Here is an 18,408-nt window from a genome sequence, read left to right on the forward strand (position 1 = left end):
AAATTAGCCAGTTGCTTGTCTTACCCCAGTGGGACAAGTTTTGACTCAATTTTTATTCTACTGCTTTGAAGAAAAACCAGTATCTAGTCATAAACATTTTAATAATATAAAATAACGCTACACATGGGAATAATGCTGTAACTTATAATGGGTGTCTCTGTCAAAGCATGAGCTGCAGAGGAACTTTCATTTTCCTGGTACTCCTTACATGGGGATTGGTGTGAAGCTTGGAGAGCAATTGTAAGGCTACATTATTTTTCAGGCTATAAATAATTAAATGAAGTGGGGGTTCTTTCAAAGACTCTCCTCACAAAAAGCAAGGCTTTTCAGAAGCAAGTTCTCTCTACCTTTAGAAAAGGTAGTCTGGCAATAATGATGCTGCAATTCAAATAGAAAGGCACTTGCCCTGCATAATAATAATCTGTGCACCTCACAAACAACACTAAGGTGCAGACTGTTTAAATATACAGGCTAGAAGCGGTGTATAAATTGACAGCTTAAAGTCACAGAGAATTATGGATAAGTTGGTGAAGCAGACTTAAAACACAACTCTAAAAACTACCTTTACAATGTTCATAAAGGAGACTAAACCTCCTGCCTTTCTCATGGATTTAAAGAGAAGTATTGCACAACAGACCAGACACAAGTAAAACATACCATTGTTGTCTCTTGCCATTATTCTATTGCAACATGAAGCTACTAAGTTGTTAAGTCATGGTTCCAAGAGTTGTGTTCTTACCAAATACTTGTAAGTCTTATAAATCTGAACCTCGAATTTCCTTAATGTCTTCACTATTGATGATATGAACAAGAACTAAAATTTGCAACTGCAAAGTCGGAAGAAGAGAACGAACATGCAAAGATATATCATGCAGTTCTCCTCTATTTAACTGTAACCCCTCAAAATACATGTGACTGAACTCTCCAACATCAGCAGACTGGTGTATTTTGATATAAAAATTACTTATAGCAGAGACTCAAACACAGGTTTCTCTCTTGCTCTACTCCTCACCAATCCCCCTCCAGAATGGATAATTCTGGCTCCTGTGAGGTTGAGGATAGAATGAAACAGAACTCACAAAAGAACTTGAACTACCAACCTTACTGCCAATCATATCACAGCTCCATTCTGCAAACATTCAAAAGGCATCAGACTGCCTGAGCACACTACTCTGCAGAGTGATAAAGCCTGAGAAAATCTTCCTCTGACACTGCAAAGAGCCGTGGCCCTAACTGATCGCAGATTTTCTCCCCAGCTCGTTGTACCCCAACCTTCATTTCTCCTCCACCTGTAGCTTTTTGCGCCACAATTTGGGAGCCTGTGGGAAGTGTCAGTCTCTGCAGACACCCTGCCAAAGCCAATAAGCACAATTCCAGTCTCTCCTGCACTTACTGTTGCTGCTGACCCAGTCTGAGCTGCCATAATTCAATTCCCCCACACTAAAACTGTTTTTCAAACCCAGCATCCAACCCAAGAGGCACAGCCAGGTGCATTCAGCTGAGTGCACAAAATACATCTCTGGAGGACAAAATATCCAGTTACTCACATTCCTGATGTCACTCACTGAGCTGGAGGAACACAGGTAGAAAAGCCTCAGTATGCAGTTTGAAATTCCAGCCTTGTTACCACAATGAGAGCTGGCACAATGTTCCCAGCCAGGTTCCAGTACTTAGGGAACAGAAGCCATGGGATAATGTATTTCAGTGAGAGCTTGGCACGGTTTCTTCTCTCACTGCTTCCCTAAATACCCAGGTTTGTGACACAAGTGAGAGTAACAGTTGACTCCTTACATTTACTGAAACTCCCACATACTGAAGTGTCAAAAAAAGTTCTGGAGATCTTAAAGAATCCTAACTGAACACACAGTGCTTACAAGGCATTCCACACAGCTGCAGCACAACACATTGCTAAGTACTTTTGGATGCAGCTTTGCCATGTCATTCTTGATCTGAAGTGATATATTTTTGGAAAAAAAACCCCAGAAACCAACTAAAAGCTAAGGAGATGCAGCAAGTACACTCAGAACTTGTCTTTTAGAATTAAATAAATACTGTAATGATGCAAAGAGCTCCAGTGTTGAAGTCACAGTCTTTAAAACCACTTTATACTGGTTTTAAATGGTTTTTCTTGTAGCAGTGTCTCAAAAGGAGAAAGGTGCTGGGCAGTGGCAACCTGTCACACAGGAACCATGAAAATGCAGTTTTTAAGTTTGCAACTTGGGAAAAAATACGAAGTTTTGCTGTTTTAACAAGCATAGTCAATATAATTGACAACCAAAGAGAAAGTTCAGAGGGTCATTTTCATGAATTAATCTGCTTCTAACCAAGTGCTGAGGCCTGCAAAGCAGCACAAGGTGCAGACCTGCCTATGCACAGGTTACCTACAGATCTATATCTAGCTCTGTTAACCCTTGATTAAGCCTGAATATAAACCTCCAATAATCTAAAGTGTAAAACGTGTGCACACTTTGATCCAAACATCAATGACTTAGCAATATTTTTTCAACTGATAAGATTTATACAAGGAAGAACACTGAAACTTCCTTCTGTGAACCTGCTATTTGGAGACTTTCCAGCTCACGAGCCTGTCACATTGAATAACTTCCTTCTCCCTGTAAGCATTCAAGCCATTCTTCAAAAGAAATTTCTCAGTTTTAAGAACACTCATCTTTGCAAACTAACACTGAAAAAATCTCCAACTGCATCTGTATATAATCATGTGACTGAAATGCTTCCCTCTTAAGTGAATAAGGAGCTGTATCTTACCTCCTGACACTAAGCCTTGCACGAACAATTTCCAGCATCTGCTCCAGAAGAAATACTGAGATAAAAATGTTTTCTAATCCATGAATACTTTTTTTTTCTGACAGAGCAAATGGAATCTATAATCTTTTCAAAGGAAAAGAACTTTTATTTTTATTAAAGTAGAATAAAGGGATTTCAACTACCATGGTTCTGAAAGTTGTTTCAGAAATAAGATCATCATGGTTTTATCTTCGTGCATCTTCAGCACTTCATGTGGAATGGCATTGCATCATCTCAGTCAAATTATAGGCAAACCACACTCAATTTTCATTCCAATTCCAAAGCTTGCTCAGCTAAGTCAATTTTCTGCTGCAGTAAATACCACAGCATCTTCTCTACCCAGTCTCACCAACCTGAAGTAATTTTCACATCTTGCTGTAAAATTAATCCAAGACAAAATCCTGTAATCTCTTCCATCACTGGAATGTTCCCTTTCTGAGAACAGAAGTTTCCATCCCACCCTGTATTCCTTATCTCTGTTAGATGTTCTTCTCCAGTCACCTTGATCCCACCTGGAGGTGGCTTACAAAACCCACCAGCAGGATTTGTAAAAGAAGTTCTTGCCTTCTTCAGTCCTTTTTGCTAAAGCAATGTTCCTTCAGCATTACCAAGCCACTGCAGTAGGGTAAAACTGAGCACATGCAGGAACATCCAGAGAACCCCTCTGTGGCCATGCACACCAACAGAAACATTCTGTGTGCTGCCCAATTAAAGTAAGAAATAGAAGAATATTACACTAGACAAGCTGTGCACTGGAAAAAGCTCCTGGTACAAAACTATGTTCCACAAATTACTCCATCTCTTATGATAAACACATTTACTTTCATAAATAGCTTTGTGCTTTGTTCTGTGGGAGCCAAAGCAATAAGACTCCTTGTTGTGATCAACAACAGGCCCCTGTACACAGAGCCCATTTAAAAATCTCTCTCAGCAGTTTCATCTTTCCTGTTCCCTGCCAGCTTTTCCTGTGTATCACAACAAGCTGCAAATTTGCACTTCTGGGGGACTGGTTCTACTTTATAGGCTCTGCATCTGTCACCCATTTTCATCTGAAAATATTCCCTTCAGAGGCCTCCTTGCATGCAGTTCCTCTGGAACTCTGAGCACATTTCCATCCATTTCCCTCTGCAAGAAAGAAGGACAGGAAAAAGAGGTAATTTTCAGCATCATCCAATTCCAATGGTTTCTAATCCATCTCTAGCTCTCCGTGCTAGCTGGTGATGTATGTTACTCTGCAGTCTCCAGGGACTTCAGAAACGTATATAAACTTATCCTCAACAACTCTCATTATTTTGAGGAAAACAACCCCAACGTGACTTTTACGCAAAGAAGAGCTCTGACTAAATTGAGCAGCTTGGCCAACAGCTATTGCTGAAGTTTCTGATGGAGTAGAAAATGAAGAGGAAGAAAAGCAACATCCAAACCAACACATTTAAAGCCTTAATTCAGACTTGTTAACTGAAAAAGGTGGATTTCAGATATTAATTTTTTGGAGAGCTCTGAAGTGGCCAGGCTGTTTGCAGCCACTGACAAGTCCACAGTTCACAACAGCCCCCACATGCAGCCTCTGATCCCAGCAATAGTTTAGGAACCCTGGAAATATTTGCAGCATGAAGGGAAAGTGAGAGTCACACAAATTTCTTAGAACTTGAGAATCTCCCACCCAGAAAACACCATATTATCAATCACAAACCATAATTAAATACAGCAAGCTGCCTCTCTAAACTGAAAATGTCCATCTAGATGTGCATCATAGAAAATCTGTATTCTACAGGACAAACCACAAATCAGTCATGACAGAAAACTGCCAAGTCTGAATACATTATCTTACAGCTATTACAGCTGTCACCTATCACAGAATCAGAAGAGTTTATGTTGGATGGGACCTTAAAGATCACCTTATTCCAACCCACTGCCATAAGAGTGAATCGGGAAATTTAAAGTGTGGATGCTCAAAAGTGGAAGGCAAATTACATTAACCATCTTCCTATTGAAAGCCCCCACAAACTTTTACCTAGTTCCTTTATTTATTGAAAAGGTTCTCTCCAAACATTTAATTTCAAGAAATATCATTTTCAAAACATTCATAAGGGAAAAAAGCTCTAAAATATACAAAAATTCACTTATATTGTAAGAAAAACATTCATATTTTGAACAAACTTGTCAAATGAAAAGTTAAGGTATCCAACTGCAGTTGAAAGGATTTGAAAACTGTGTGAAATAAGTAAATTTTGCCACCAACTGCAGAAAACCCCAGAACCACCACTCTCACACATCTGCACTCTTCCAAGATCCCCACTGTCTGATGCTGCATCGCTTTTCACTCTGTGGAATTCCCTGTAATCTCCATTTATCCTCACCATCTGCATTTCTCTACCCACAGCTTCACCCATTAAACTGAAATATGTACCAAAAAAATACATTTGACTCTGTTGAAAAAATTGGGAGGGCAGAGGCAGGAAAGGTGGAAGAAACACTATATAAAAAATACTGATGTCTTCTTGTCAAACTTCCTCTGCCTGGCAGTCTGACTAAGCTGTGTGTGCATTTCTAAGAACTCGAATCCACAATCCCCAGACTGGAAAAGTAGTTCTATTGCTGTTTGAGGGGGCAGGCTTTGCACCTGAGTGTCTTCTAGAGAGTTCACCTGTTACACCCTGGGATACAATTTCAATGGAACAAGGATAATTTTACACTGAAGAGTAACTACTGCCACTAAGAACTGTGTATGCAAAGCATGCAGAGACCTTAAAAGTCAAGATTTTTTTTAACTGTATCAGCCAAGCCAAAAAAAAAAAAAAAAAAAAAAAAAAAAAAGCAGCAACATCAGTCAGATTCACATATTCAAAACATTGGAAAGCGGAACATGAAATGTAAATTAATTAAAAATAACATGAACCATCCAGCACCTCACAGGGCACTTGTCCAGCTGGGGATGGAGAGAGTGGAACAAACCCACAGAGCTCATGGAGCAGAGCAGCCAAGGCACAAGACATTGCCTTGGGACCGTGGGCAGTGCCCAGGGAAGGGATGGGCAGGAAGAGGCTGCAGAGCTGGATGTGAGGTCATGGAGCCATGGAACATTAAACCCCAGTAAATTTCTTCTACTAAAACTGCTACTATTACTACAAGATATTAATTTAAAACTGACTTAATCTTTTCTTTATGAGTGAAATAAGTTAAATTAACAAATTGAAAGCATCACTATGAAATGGAACCTTAGGATTTTTCCTACTTCAGTTGATGCCAAATAATGAGCAAAACAAGAACTTTAAATTGCTGTGTCAGGAAAGAATGAAGAATTAGATGCTGGGCAAGGGAAAATGTTATTTGAATTTTGTAACTGGCAATGTTGCACTGATTTGTTAACTCAAGAACAGACACCTGTAACTCATTGATGTTCACCAGTCTGGGTTTCCAGTCCAAATATTAGAACACGCCTTGCTATATATTTCCTTTCTTTCAGCTTGATTTAATATAAACAACAGCACCAAAATGTTCATTACAATTCATAGTAAACCCAGAGTATTGGATGACAAGGTAGCTAAAAATCAACAGAGATAAAATAGCAATTTTCAAATTAAGAATGCAGGAATGTAGCTCAAATGCCTCTACAGTCAAAGGAGAGAGCTCTCATAAAACCCTTAAGGGCCTTTTACTTTTATTTAAAACACAAAGGATTAGCTTTTTAAAGCTTCTTTTGGAATTTAATTGGGCAAGTATAACTTAAAGTAGTCAATCTGCCTGGAGCACAGCAGCTGTGATGGGGAGAATGCTGCTGCAATATTTGGATAAATTCTCAAACAAAACCATAAAATGTCTCTGGTAATTAGTGGGTGATGTGAGAACTCAGAACTTGGCACTGGAATGCTGTTTGCAGAAACTGCTGGACTTGTTTACTGTGATTCTTGTTTCCAGTGCACAACCTTCACAGAGATTTTCATGACTTCATGCATATCACAGAACTAAAATTTGGTATTAATGCACATATTTATTTCTTCAATATCTTATGTGACATTTCTCTCTGCAGTGAAATAACGCAACACTCATTTTCTTCTAAAACTTTATAAGAGAGTAATACCACATTACTCTGCTTAAATTATATTACAGTGCCTAAATGTTACATGATGCTACATAACAGTTTGCTATATTCTATAACGAGATCTTTCCCACTGCACCCATCTCCTCAATTCTTGTAAATTAAATATGGTAAAATCTGTGCAATGCTTAAATTAAAGGTTCTGAGCTAATGGAAGCAGTAAGGCTAATGAAATGACCAGTGAATTAACAGGGAACAGGATTAATAGTAAATTATCACTGTGTTGGGAATTTAGCTGCAATCTTGTCCTCAAATCTGAACACTCGAAAATTAACAACTTCAAAAGAAAAAAGAAACAATCTGAGTTTTGTTCAAGCCTCAGCTTCCCTCCAAATTAAGAACTCACATTTGTATTGTTCAGTTTTGGCTATTTCATCCATAACAGGATTTAATGGCCTTTTCAAATCTGACTGCTTAAGTTTTAATATCTGCATTTGGGACCAGAATTATTATATTTTGTATCTGTTGTATATAAATACATATATCCATTTTTGAGCATTCTATTTCATATTAAAAAAACCTTAAGCTACTTCAAAATTGCAGAACATTTTTCAGTTTCTGTACAAGTATCTTATTGCCAAAGTTGCAGAAGTAGTGATGGTGCAAAGTTACTAGGAGACAGCAGAAGAAGATCACACCATTTGCCAGTTTGCTCAGCTACAACTGTTGTCTTTTTATTTTCAGGGAACACTTTCTGCTATTCTGCTTTTTCTGGTTATCCAGCCTGGACCTCTGTCCTGTTCACAGAACTGTGTCAAGCCTTTGGGTATGATCTGCCTGCTGTTTGTAAGAGCTGCAGTAACAACCACGCATCAATAACTTTTCACACTGAATCCCGCTGGATGCTGTATTTTGCCCCAGTCATAAGTGTTGCCATTTTCCTTACCTGCTTGGGAAGATTAGTTTCAATTGGACATTAAAAAGATGGCTGAGGAAGAAAAAATATCTCTAAAGAAAGCAATTCAGTTTGGTATTAATGGATATATTCCATCAGTACAACTATGCATCAGAAATGAAAGTGCCCCCAAAATTTACCACGCTTCTTTAGACAACATGCAAATAAAACACATGTGACTGGTCCATCAGAAAAAAAACCTGGATCCCTAATGGAGAGCTGCAGTCAAATGAGAGCCACCAGGAAAGCCATAGACTCAACCTTACCTTTAAATTAGCTAACTGAAACAGCCTGCTGCAATTTTGTAATACAAAGACCATGTTAGCTGTAGGTAAAAGGATTTCTGCATTCCCAAGCTACAGGAAATCTTTCCTTAAATTTTATATTTAATTTATCTCAGTTTTTGGTCTAACCAGCAATTAAGTTTGAAAGAGGATCCCTAAAGAGAACATGCCAGTTGAAAATACATTTAATGACAAGGAGAAGAATGATAAGCTCCAGGAGTAAGGTGTTAATTTGTATCTTAGGAACAATATTAATATACAGGTCAAATGTCAAATGAAATGGGTCGCAAAGAAACGCGTTACTTACAGACTTTAAATTGTGATTCAATGGCCCAGCAAAACATGAAGATGCGACCAGTGCTACTGAAAAGGAACAGTCTGGACTCGGCGGATTTTGTGAGACACCCCCAGCACCGCAGGACCAAATCCCAGCAGGTCCGGTTCAAGGAGGATGGTGTCAGCACCAAGGCAGAGCTGGAAGCTCATCCTGCCCGAGACACAGCACTCACAACTGGAAAAACAGAACTGTTTAGGGATCACAATTTTTTGCTAACTCAGTCTCCAACTTTTCCAAGGGCTCAGAAGGGGCTTCGGAATATTGCCATACAAACTTCTCCCAGCCTCAGGAAACACTTCCCAGTTTTTAAAAGGAAAAGGCTGACAGTAAGCAAATCACTGACAGAAATGCCAGCGGAGCCTACAAATTCTATCCAGGTAAATGGCAACCTTTGTGAACCAGATGTTTTGTCCTCAGAGCTCTGCTACTTGAGGATAAGTAATGACTTGGAGGATGGATGCAGGAATAGTGAGGTGGGCTTGGGTCAAAGGTCATCAAAAGCACAAAGCAATGGACCGAGGTACTCGGATGATTTCTCAGCGTCAGACAAGACAACTGCGTCTACACAGGTGCCTGAATACATTCATGTGAGTTTTCCACAAGACAGGAACGTTCCTCTGGATGCACCAGACACAACCACCGTCTCAAGTAATTCACTGCATTCTTCTACTGTCATCAATAGCAACGAAAGTCATGAAAACAGCACACTGTCATCTGATTCTGAAAGAGCAGAGCCTTGCCTAAGCAATTCTGTGGACTGCAGTGAATGTAACCCCCACTCTGCTGCTGCTGCTGAAGTGGAGAAAAGCAATTCTGAGCTGCCTGTAGCCAGTAAAGACGCCCGCAGTAAGGAAACTACTCCACTGTCACCCCCATCAAATCCCAGCTCATCTCCTTGTTTCCTCAGAGACTGTCAGCAGGCAGGAGAGCACAAGCCAGATTCCAGCTGTGTGATGTTACCAAGTGATAATTTCCCAACAGCGTCACTCACCAGCAGCAAAGCATCAAAACCCTGTCTGTCATGTAGTACTGAAATGGAGAAAAATTCCACCCAGTCAGATGTTTCCCAGTGTAACAGCTGTTTAGAAGGATTTCACAGAAAGTCTTATCCACCAAGGAATGAAATAAACCCGCAAAGCAACAAAGAGATTAACGAAATAAATCAAATTCACTCGGAACATGGCGAACTCTGTGCCCTACAAGGCAGGCTGCAGTCTGTAGAGGAATCCTTGCAGTCGAACCAGGAGAAGATTAAAGTCCTTTTGAATGTAATCCAAGACCTGGAAAAATCCAGAGCCCTCAGTGAAGGGTATGGTTCATTTTTAATATTAGTAATTCATCAGAAGTATAAACTAGATGTTAGCATTCTTTTAACCTTTGCTGCTGAGAAACACAGCTCTTCTGGTATTTAAAGATGAGTTTGCAAAAATGTATCTTGCACCCTTTTTGTGGTATTCAGGCCTCAGCAGAGAGGCAAGTCCCTTCATAGTTTGGCTTTAGCTGACACTGCCTTTACAAAATCCAGTGCAAGACCAGCTTATCAACTCCCTTTGCTACTTAGATTTAAGGTGTCAAAGCATGGCAAGATCAGGCACCCATGGAGTGCCAGACTCAGAACTAAGGACAGAGCATGTGAAGGCTCTGTCAGCAAGAACTCACTTCAGACTCTCAGGTTTCAGAGTGGCTCCCTTCTGCACCCCCATAACCATGTAAAAAACCCCCTGTATTTATTGTCAGTATAGTGACACAGGGACTGTGCCAAGGCTGCAAGCGGTGTTTATGCATTATAAGTAATTTATGCATTATAAGTAATAATAATTCCATAAATGAAACTAAGATTTAAAAATTTGACAAAGTTAAAATAGAATTTTAAATATTTTTATCCTCAAAACAGGTTTCAGAATATCCTAGTAGAGCTTTCCAAACTATCAACAGCATCACTTACTTACAGTAAATGCATCTGGTACACACTTTAAAGTTCTGTTTTGTTGTAAAGTAGTATATCCTTCAAACAATCTATCTTTTAGAAACTCAGAAATAAATCAAGGGAATAAAGATTCCATTTCATTTTTTAAACAAAAAAGAACATGAAGAGACTATGCTACCAGAAATTTGATCTTTAGCACAGAAATCTCATGCATGTAGATAAATCACTTATGCATGCAACTGCACCTTTAATTTTAAAATAAGATAATGTGTATCAGTTGTATTTACTGATTACAGTAATGACCAAGTCAGGTAATATTCTACATTTCTGTATTTCTGTATATTTCTACATTTCTACAAACTGTGCAAACACCACAACAAAAAAGCTGCACTGGGGGTTTTGTGTAGGTGCAGCTGCAGAAAGAGCCCAGAGTGTGACACTGCCGTGCTCACATGTGGGCAGAACTCTCAGGATAAAACTAACTGAGGCCACAACTTTATACACCCCAATTTTCTAACAACTTCTGAAGGAAAGAAAAAAAAATAAAAAGTCTATTTTAAAGAATTTTTTCTTTTTCCAAGTATTTTAGCATGGAATTGAAGTTAACATGTATGTCTGTTGAATAACTTTCCAATTCACAATTCAACTAAGAATTAAAATTTTTAAATACTATAAATCAAGTTAACATGTGATTTTACTCCATATATATTGCCTTTTTTTATCTGGAAACATTAACTGGCAATGTCCATCTGGCTGTTAGCATGAAAACACTTTCATTAACTTCCACTGTGCCCACATAAATTCTTGTTCTATATAACATTTTCCCCATACAATTCAGCTCCAGAAACTCCCACTCAGAGTCTTGTTCCTTATGCTTTTCTGGCAACAAATTTTTAATAACCTAAACACAAGGCACAAAATCCATGTACACAGACTAACAGAGAAAATGCAAAAAAATATTTACAACCCCAAAAATTCAGGTAAGAGGCAAGATTCGAGGCTGGGATCCAAGTATGCCTCGAGTTTCAGCAGTCATTTTTCTGCTGTGATCTTCATCCAGACATCACCTGAGTGTGTTTCCTTAGGAGGTGAGAGAAAAGAACACCCACTCCTTCTCCCCTGCACACAGTTCTCTAGGGGAGAACCTAAGTTTCAATTACAAATTTGCCCATAGCAAAGACTAATTTGCTGTGCAGCATGGTCAGATTATCCAATAATATTTGTAATCCATTTCTGCTCAGTTACCACATAGTTGAAAAGAAAAAAATTGTCAAATTTCTTGAAGTGTCACTCTGAAATTTAATGAGATGCTTCAATCCACCTTGGCAGATTCATCTCACGGTAACACTGAATGTTCCAAACACTTGTATTGATAGCACAACAAGGCACATGAAGAACTCTCATTTTCCCCAAAGCAATCAGAAAATTATTTTGGTACCAACTGATCTCCCCTAATTCAAATAAAACTCGTTAAGTATAAGTGGTACACTTTCTTCAGACATAATGAGCCAACAATCTCAACCTGTTTCTAATGCAGATCTCTCCATCATAAAAATATTTCAGCTCCACTTGTTGTTAAGCATGAAAACTCACTTTTCTTGCTTTCTCAACACTATGAATTTATCAGCAGTAAAAATCTGACTTGGTTATATTCAAATAAGGAAACATGAAAAGGGAAGACTGGAAAGCATAAGGACAGAGATCAGACTGATTCAGCAAATTGCAAGGATTTTTTTTTTTTGGAGTGTTTGTTAGAAGCAGTCTCATGTCTAAGTGTTTTCACAGCAAGTATTTATGCAAGAAACAACAACCAAAACCAGTATGAGGTGGGAAAAGTGCAAGACAAGGCTCATAGGGTTTGTGTGTTCCTAGAGAAATCTTCCAACTTAGAATTTGGAGCTAGAATTTCTAGTAGGGCTAACAGCGGGTGTGAACAGGATGGCTTTTGTTCATCAAAGACTCAGAGCTCTGTTGTTGTGTCTATAACTCCACATCTCATGAACTGCTGTCTGTTCCAGGCGTAACTTCTACCACACTGGGCAGGACCTCAACAACTGCAGCACCTGCCAGAACACTGCGTGCATCATTTACAGGTACCTCGCTCCCTCTCACAGCTCTGTCCTGCCTGGACACCCCCGGTTGTACAAAGCAGTGATTTGGTCACACCTATAAAAAGCCTCAACTGTGTCTAACCCAGATTTAAGAAAAAAAACAAGTGGTTTGTATGAGGAGCTTGGTTTGTTCCCCAAGCAGAAAATAATTCACAGGGGTGCTAGCTGAAAGGAAAGGGGGACTGGACTTGGGAGAATTCAAACAGAAACTTCCCTCTAAAGTTTCACGGTGTTATTACTGGCATGCTTTGAAAACCTGTGATGCCATTTCTGATTATTAAATTCCTCTGTGTGATATGTTTTAAAGCTAGGGTTCCTGTAGTAATTTTAGATCTTGGAAAAGAAACCCTCAGCTCTCTGAATGTCAGTGAGCTGCAACTACAGTTCATGTTAATGTGCAGAATTCCCACACTTTTCACCTCAGTTGTTATTAATTTCAGGGAATGCAGTTTGAGTGTAGGCTCCTTCAGATTTAAAGTGCAGTTTATACTAAACCCTTATGGCCAGAAAGCTTTGCAGGGCTGTGTTCTGGGAGCTGCACATGTTTCAAATGCTGTGTCTGTACAAACACTGTAAGAGCCTTCAGCTGTCCAGACATCAACCCCAAAGCCTGCAGGTACAAAGTTTTGCTTGTACTGTACACGTATCTTGTACACTCAGCAGGGGAATTTATAAAGACATCACTTAATCTCTGCAAGCTCAGTTACAAGGCAGAAAACCCATACCTTGGGTTAGCTGATTACATTTATGAAAATAAAGGGTAAGAGAATTTCTCTTTGAGGCTGAAACCTTTCTCTTCATTTCAAAGAACATGGCAGACCACTACTTTCAAAAGTTTGTAATCATTATAACTTTAATTATTTAAATGGAAATAATTAATTGAAAATACCCACATGGAAGTGTTTTTTTCACACTGCATATTATTATATTTGCACGAACCAAATTTAGCAAAGAGCTTAATAAACCGGAAACAGCACTGGAACCTGTGGTTCAGCATGCAACTCAGTCCCATATTGATGTCCTAAAGCCCTGATAATGAAACTTCCAAGCAATTAACATGTCAAAAATTGAACACCACAACTTCTCTGAGACAAAGCTGTAGGTCTTCTTCACAGGCCCCTGGATACCCTGGGAAGTTACACGACTTATCCAAGAGCATAGACTGTATTCATTATTTAAAAAAAAAAAAAAATTCCTTTACAATCTCTGTGTGGTTTATGGGACTAGACATGAAAAGGTCACTCCTTAGAATTAATATACAGGCCACCCTTGACTACAGGGTGCCTTCTCTCTTTGGAAAAATACCCTGTGTATTTAAATTTACATGGTTTCAGCACAGGATATATCTTGAACAAGCACCATCATTCAAAGGAAAGAACAGAGGAAGTAAGAAAACATTCAGGGGCCTTTTTGATTTACCAGGTAGTTTGCAACAATGATGGTGCCTGGAGGCTCACACTGCAATGATTAATAGAACATGTACAGAACACAGATGCTCTAAAAAGTTTCTACTTTTAAGGGACAAAGAGGAAACAAAAGGAAACAATAGCTTTTGATTTACAGAGGTGTTCCACAGGATGTGGTTATGAAAAAAGCATTCTGAGTGACTAATATTTGAAGTTCATTAGAAAATATTCTGAAAGAAACAATTATCAGTGTTTGCTTCAGACAAACACGTGCAATTCCTGTCTTTTATGTGGCCTGAAATGCTCATGCAAGTATTTTCCCCTAAGACAGCAACACAGTGATTACAAAATTAAGTGGTTTATCTTGCTCCCAGTTTTCCTGCTCTTAGAGAACCTCAGTCTCACTGCTGCAAGCCCTGCACATGCAGAGAGCTGCGTTGCTGTCACTGAACCATCTTTATCACACACAGCCCCCAAGTCAAACAATGCAGAAATCTCACAGAAATCCCCGAGTGAATTACACTGATCACTAAAGTAATAAAGAGCTTTTCAGCCTAGCAGTGACTGTAAATTCAGCTTTATTAACTACCCAGCAGGGATTCCAGGCTTGGGATTTTCCATCTAGATCATGTAATAGAAATGTTTATATTGTAATAAACAAATACAAGTAGCTACCAAAGCCAGTTATCATGGGTAGTATTAAATGAAGGCTGAATTGACCTCTTGTCTCTGGAGATGATATCTCCAACATTAAATTAAAAACTCTGGAGAAGGGTGGAGAAAAGGAACATGAGCAGATGCTACCCTTACATATTCTATAAACACAACATTCCATTCCCCAGAGCCCTTGGTCTGTGACTATCGAAAGGCATTAAGTTGCAGTTTTAATAATAAACTGATGAAATGCAAGAGCCACTGATTTTATATCACTTCCTTCTGCTTTTTTTTGTATTTATTATGCATCGTTTCTCATTCAAGAGCTCCTTCTACTCTTTTCTAAATAATCCTCCTGCTTCATTTTATCCATTGAGTTTCACTGTTTCATAAAAAAATGCCAAGACACATGAATTAAGGGAAACAATCTAGCTTATTTTAACATACTATTTAGTGATGTTTATGGATTTTGTATACAAATACAATTAAAAGTTTTTAGAGATTTGCGCATTTACTAACTTTACAGTTTTCTTCTGATCAGTGTCAAAATCACCTTCAGGGTCTTGAAGTGACATCCCAGCCCCCTTCAATGATGCTCTTTTCCTCCCATCATGGCAAATACAACCTTCCTACTCTCCCCTAAAACCTTCACAGCAACCACAGCTGACACAACTCACTCTCCTGCCCAGAAAAGATGATTGAAATAAGGAAAATACAGACAATACTGCTTAATCCTTGTCCACACTGATTCTTTTGAACCTCATATTTAATTCTATGCACTCATCTGCTGTTATCTAATTAACATCTTGGCTCTTGTTTGATATCAATAATAATTAGGGCTTTCAACTGAGGAAATTAGTTCTATTTTACTTAACTAACACCACTTATCTCAAAGACTTACCTACTGGCTTAATTTCATTTTTTTTGTTCCTAGCCTGTGTTCCAGTGGGAGACACTCACATTTAAAAAAGTTAAGCATGTGAGAGTTTTTAATTATGAATATATGACACTTAGATTATGTGATCAAAATCTGTCCTTTGAATAAAATGTATCGAAAGGCCATCCTAGTACATTTTCATTTCTGTCCCATTGCTTTGGGAACAATGTTGGAGTTCTTAACTCACATGAAGTAAAATTTTTTGCCCAAAAAAAAAATTATTTTCAAAGGAGCAACCCCTAAACCAGTTGTGTTTACCCCAGGCTGTATCACTGAATAACACCAAGTTGTTCTGAGGAGGGAAGCAGCCTTTGATACATACTTTAAAGGGGGATTTTCTCACTTACTAGCATAGGTCTCTCAATTTGTTTTCCATAGTGTAGAATATGACTTCAGACAACAAGAAGGAAGATTCCATCAGATTTTGAAAACACTGGACAATGAAGAGCAAAATGCAGCTTCAGCTTCTCCTCAGAAGCTGCCGCCTGATCCTCCAGCTCCCGAGAAAAAGGAGTTAAGGAGAAAGACAAAAAAGGTGAAAAGAAAATGCTTCTGGTGGATTTGACTTCCTCATGCATCCTTTTACATTTCAAAAGACACTCAAATGGAAAGAGCTTGAGAGCACACACCTGAAAATGTGCTATTGTGAAATCACAAAGGTTAAGAATGTTTAATTAGAGTATCTGAAAAATCAAAATAACTGAATTTATTTAAATCGGCTTACTGAATAAAGGTGCATGAAGATACTATTTTCAAGAAAAGAAATTGTTTCTTTCGAAAGGAAGTTCTCATTTTTTTCAAGGACACTTTCATATGCTTTGTAAAGACCTTTTTTCAACCGTCCAAAAATAACAAGGTTTAAATCTCTGCTTTAAAAACACCTGTAGGCAAAGCTAAGCATGTCACACAGCCTTCATTTCCCATTTATAAACAGCAAGAACTAAAAGGCAAAAACTTCATCGAGCTTTGAACAAACCACATCATCAATAACAAATTCAGGGAAACCTAAATTTTTCAAAGAAATCTCTTCTCGAAGGAGAAAATTAGAATTATTTCACATCCCCACTGAGATATTTCTGTTGCTGTCATCTAATATTAAACAACAAACAAAAGAATTCCATGTTAAGTTTTAACTCTATCCTTTTATTTGATCATTATAAAAAGCCACCATTTAGAAGTTTCAGCCATTTAATGGACTTCTCTGAAAAGAACTGGGGAGCTGTAAAACAAGAGAATGTCACAGTAACTCTTGTCTTAAACCCCTGCTCAAGCAAGGTCCAGTTCAGTGAATTTGAGTTGTGAGTACTTCCACACACAAGAACCTCAGCTCCTTGGGGAAGGCTGTTCCAGGATTTTCTCCTAACATCTAATCTGAATTTCCTGCATTCTGATTTGTGTCCTGTACATCTTGCTGTGCCCAAGCACTCCTGCAAGAGCAACTACACAGATAATGAGACCTCTCTCTTAAATCTCCACCTCTAAAGGACTGAACAAATCCAATTGCCTCCCATCTCCCGTGCTGCAGCCACAGCCAGGAATCCTGGTGGTGTCCCTCCAGTGAGCTGATGCTTTTCATATACCTGGAAACCTAAAACTGGGCACGTTCCCTCAGAGGTCATCACACAATTGCTGGATAAAGAGAAAGAATTATTTTGGCTACTGTCTTAACTGAATCATTTGCCCAGTCTATCCATTTAAGACCTGAATTGCTGTACCAAAATATCCCAAGATTTTTTTTCGCCTTAAGATGTAAATTAATATATGATTTAAAAACGGAACATAAAAATAATATTTAATGAACTGATCTGTATTACACACACTATATATATACATATATGCTGAAAAGATTTTATCAAATGTCAATGCAGCTATTTCTTTCCTCCAAAAGTACTCAAGTTACCATTAGCACAGGGTGTGCCAATGGAACCCAATTTATGATTGGTGATCCTATTATTTTACTCATGAAAACATGGTCACCTTTCATATGGGGGGCAGGGGGGAAAATGTTTTCCAAAGCAAGTTGAGTGGAATGTACTGCAGACCTTTTCTTAGAAGTGGCCCTGGTTCAGGGTATTCCAGAGATTAATCCCTGCATCTTATTTTTCTAAGTCATCCTGTATTAATTGTGCAATGTTAGTTATAAATGTCTGTACACTTTTTGTACACTTCTGTGTTCCTTGAATTCTTAGGGTTAATTACACATTTGAAAATACATTAAAAACAATTTTGCACAGAAGAATTTTGTCTGGAGGAATTAATTTCTTTATAAAACAAATCTTTTAGAAGAAAGTATGCAATATGCCATGGCTTAATTTATCAAAATTCTAAAGGACTGACACTTAAAAAACATCTCCATGTTAATTTCAGCTAGTACAGAAATGACAGGAACAAAACTGTCGTTGCTTTAGAGGCTTTTCAGATGGAAATTTATTTTTTACTAAAATGTCTTTAGATGCCTTTAGTGAGACAGAAAAGCTCTTCAGTAACAGGTTGGGGTTATAAAAAAGTAAGAATTAAATTACTCCATCAGAACACATCACTGTGTACATGCACTGCTTGTGCTGCTGTGCTAACAGCATTCCTTTTTTTGCATTAGTCTCTATAATTGATGTGGTGAAGGATTTACTAGTGTATCCGTTATTCTTGTGTATTAAAATAACATTTTAAGACCCATGTCCCCTGTGGTAAAGTATAATAATAAGCAACACCAAGAGCTTTAACACTGGTAAAACCAGCAAGTATTTTTTTTTCTGTATCGAACCCATTTTAAATAATTTATGATACAAACACAATATTTTTTGCTTCTTTTTCTTGTTGACATGCACAAAAAAATGCTCATTTTAAACTATCTGATTTTGGGTTTGCCCACGTAATGCATATGATGCCTTCAATTTATTGTCAAAGGATCCAGATCATCTAATTTAAAGAAAGCACAGCACTTTGGCTCACCACG

The 18,408-nt window shown here is 38.3% G+C and overlaps 2 protein-coding genes across 2 annotated transcripts in view; one reads left to right on the plus strand and one right to left on the minus strand.

Moving 5' to 3' along the window:
* DOCK2 (dedicator of cytokinesis 2) overlaps positions 1–18,408 on the minus strand; it is a 157,473-nt gene that overhangs the window by 72,148 nt on the left and 66,917 nt on the right. The gene's annotated exons all lie outside the window — the stretch shown is intronic.
* INSYN2B (inhibitory synaptic factor family member 2B) lies at positions 8,351–16,020 on the plus strand. Its single transcript, XM_062502555.1, has 3 exons — positions 8,351–9,729; positions 12,366–12,440; positions 15,834–16,020. The coding sequence occupies exons 1-3, from the start codon at positions 8,351–8,353 to the stop codon at positions 16,018–16,020; spliced, it is 1,641 nt and encodes a 546-aa protein (XP_062358539.1).

The sequence above is a fragment of the Cinclus cinclus genome, chromosome 14 (genome assembly GCF_963662255.1).
Source record: "Cinclus cinclus chromosome 14, bCinCin1.1, whole genome shotgun sequence".
Lineage (NCBI taxonomy): Eukaryota > Metazoa > Chordata > Aves > Passeriformes > Cinclidae > Cinclus > Cinclus cinclus.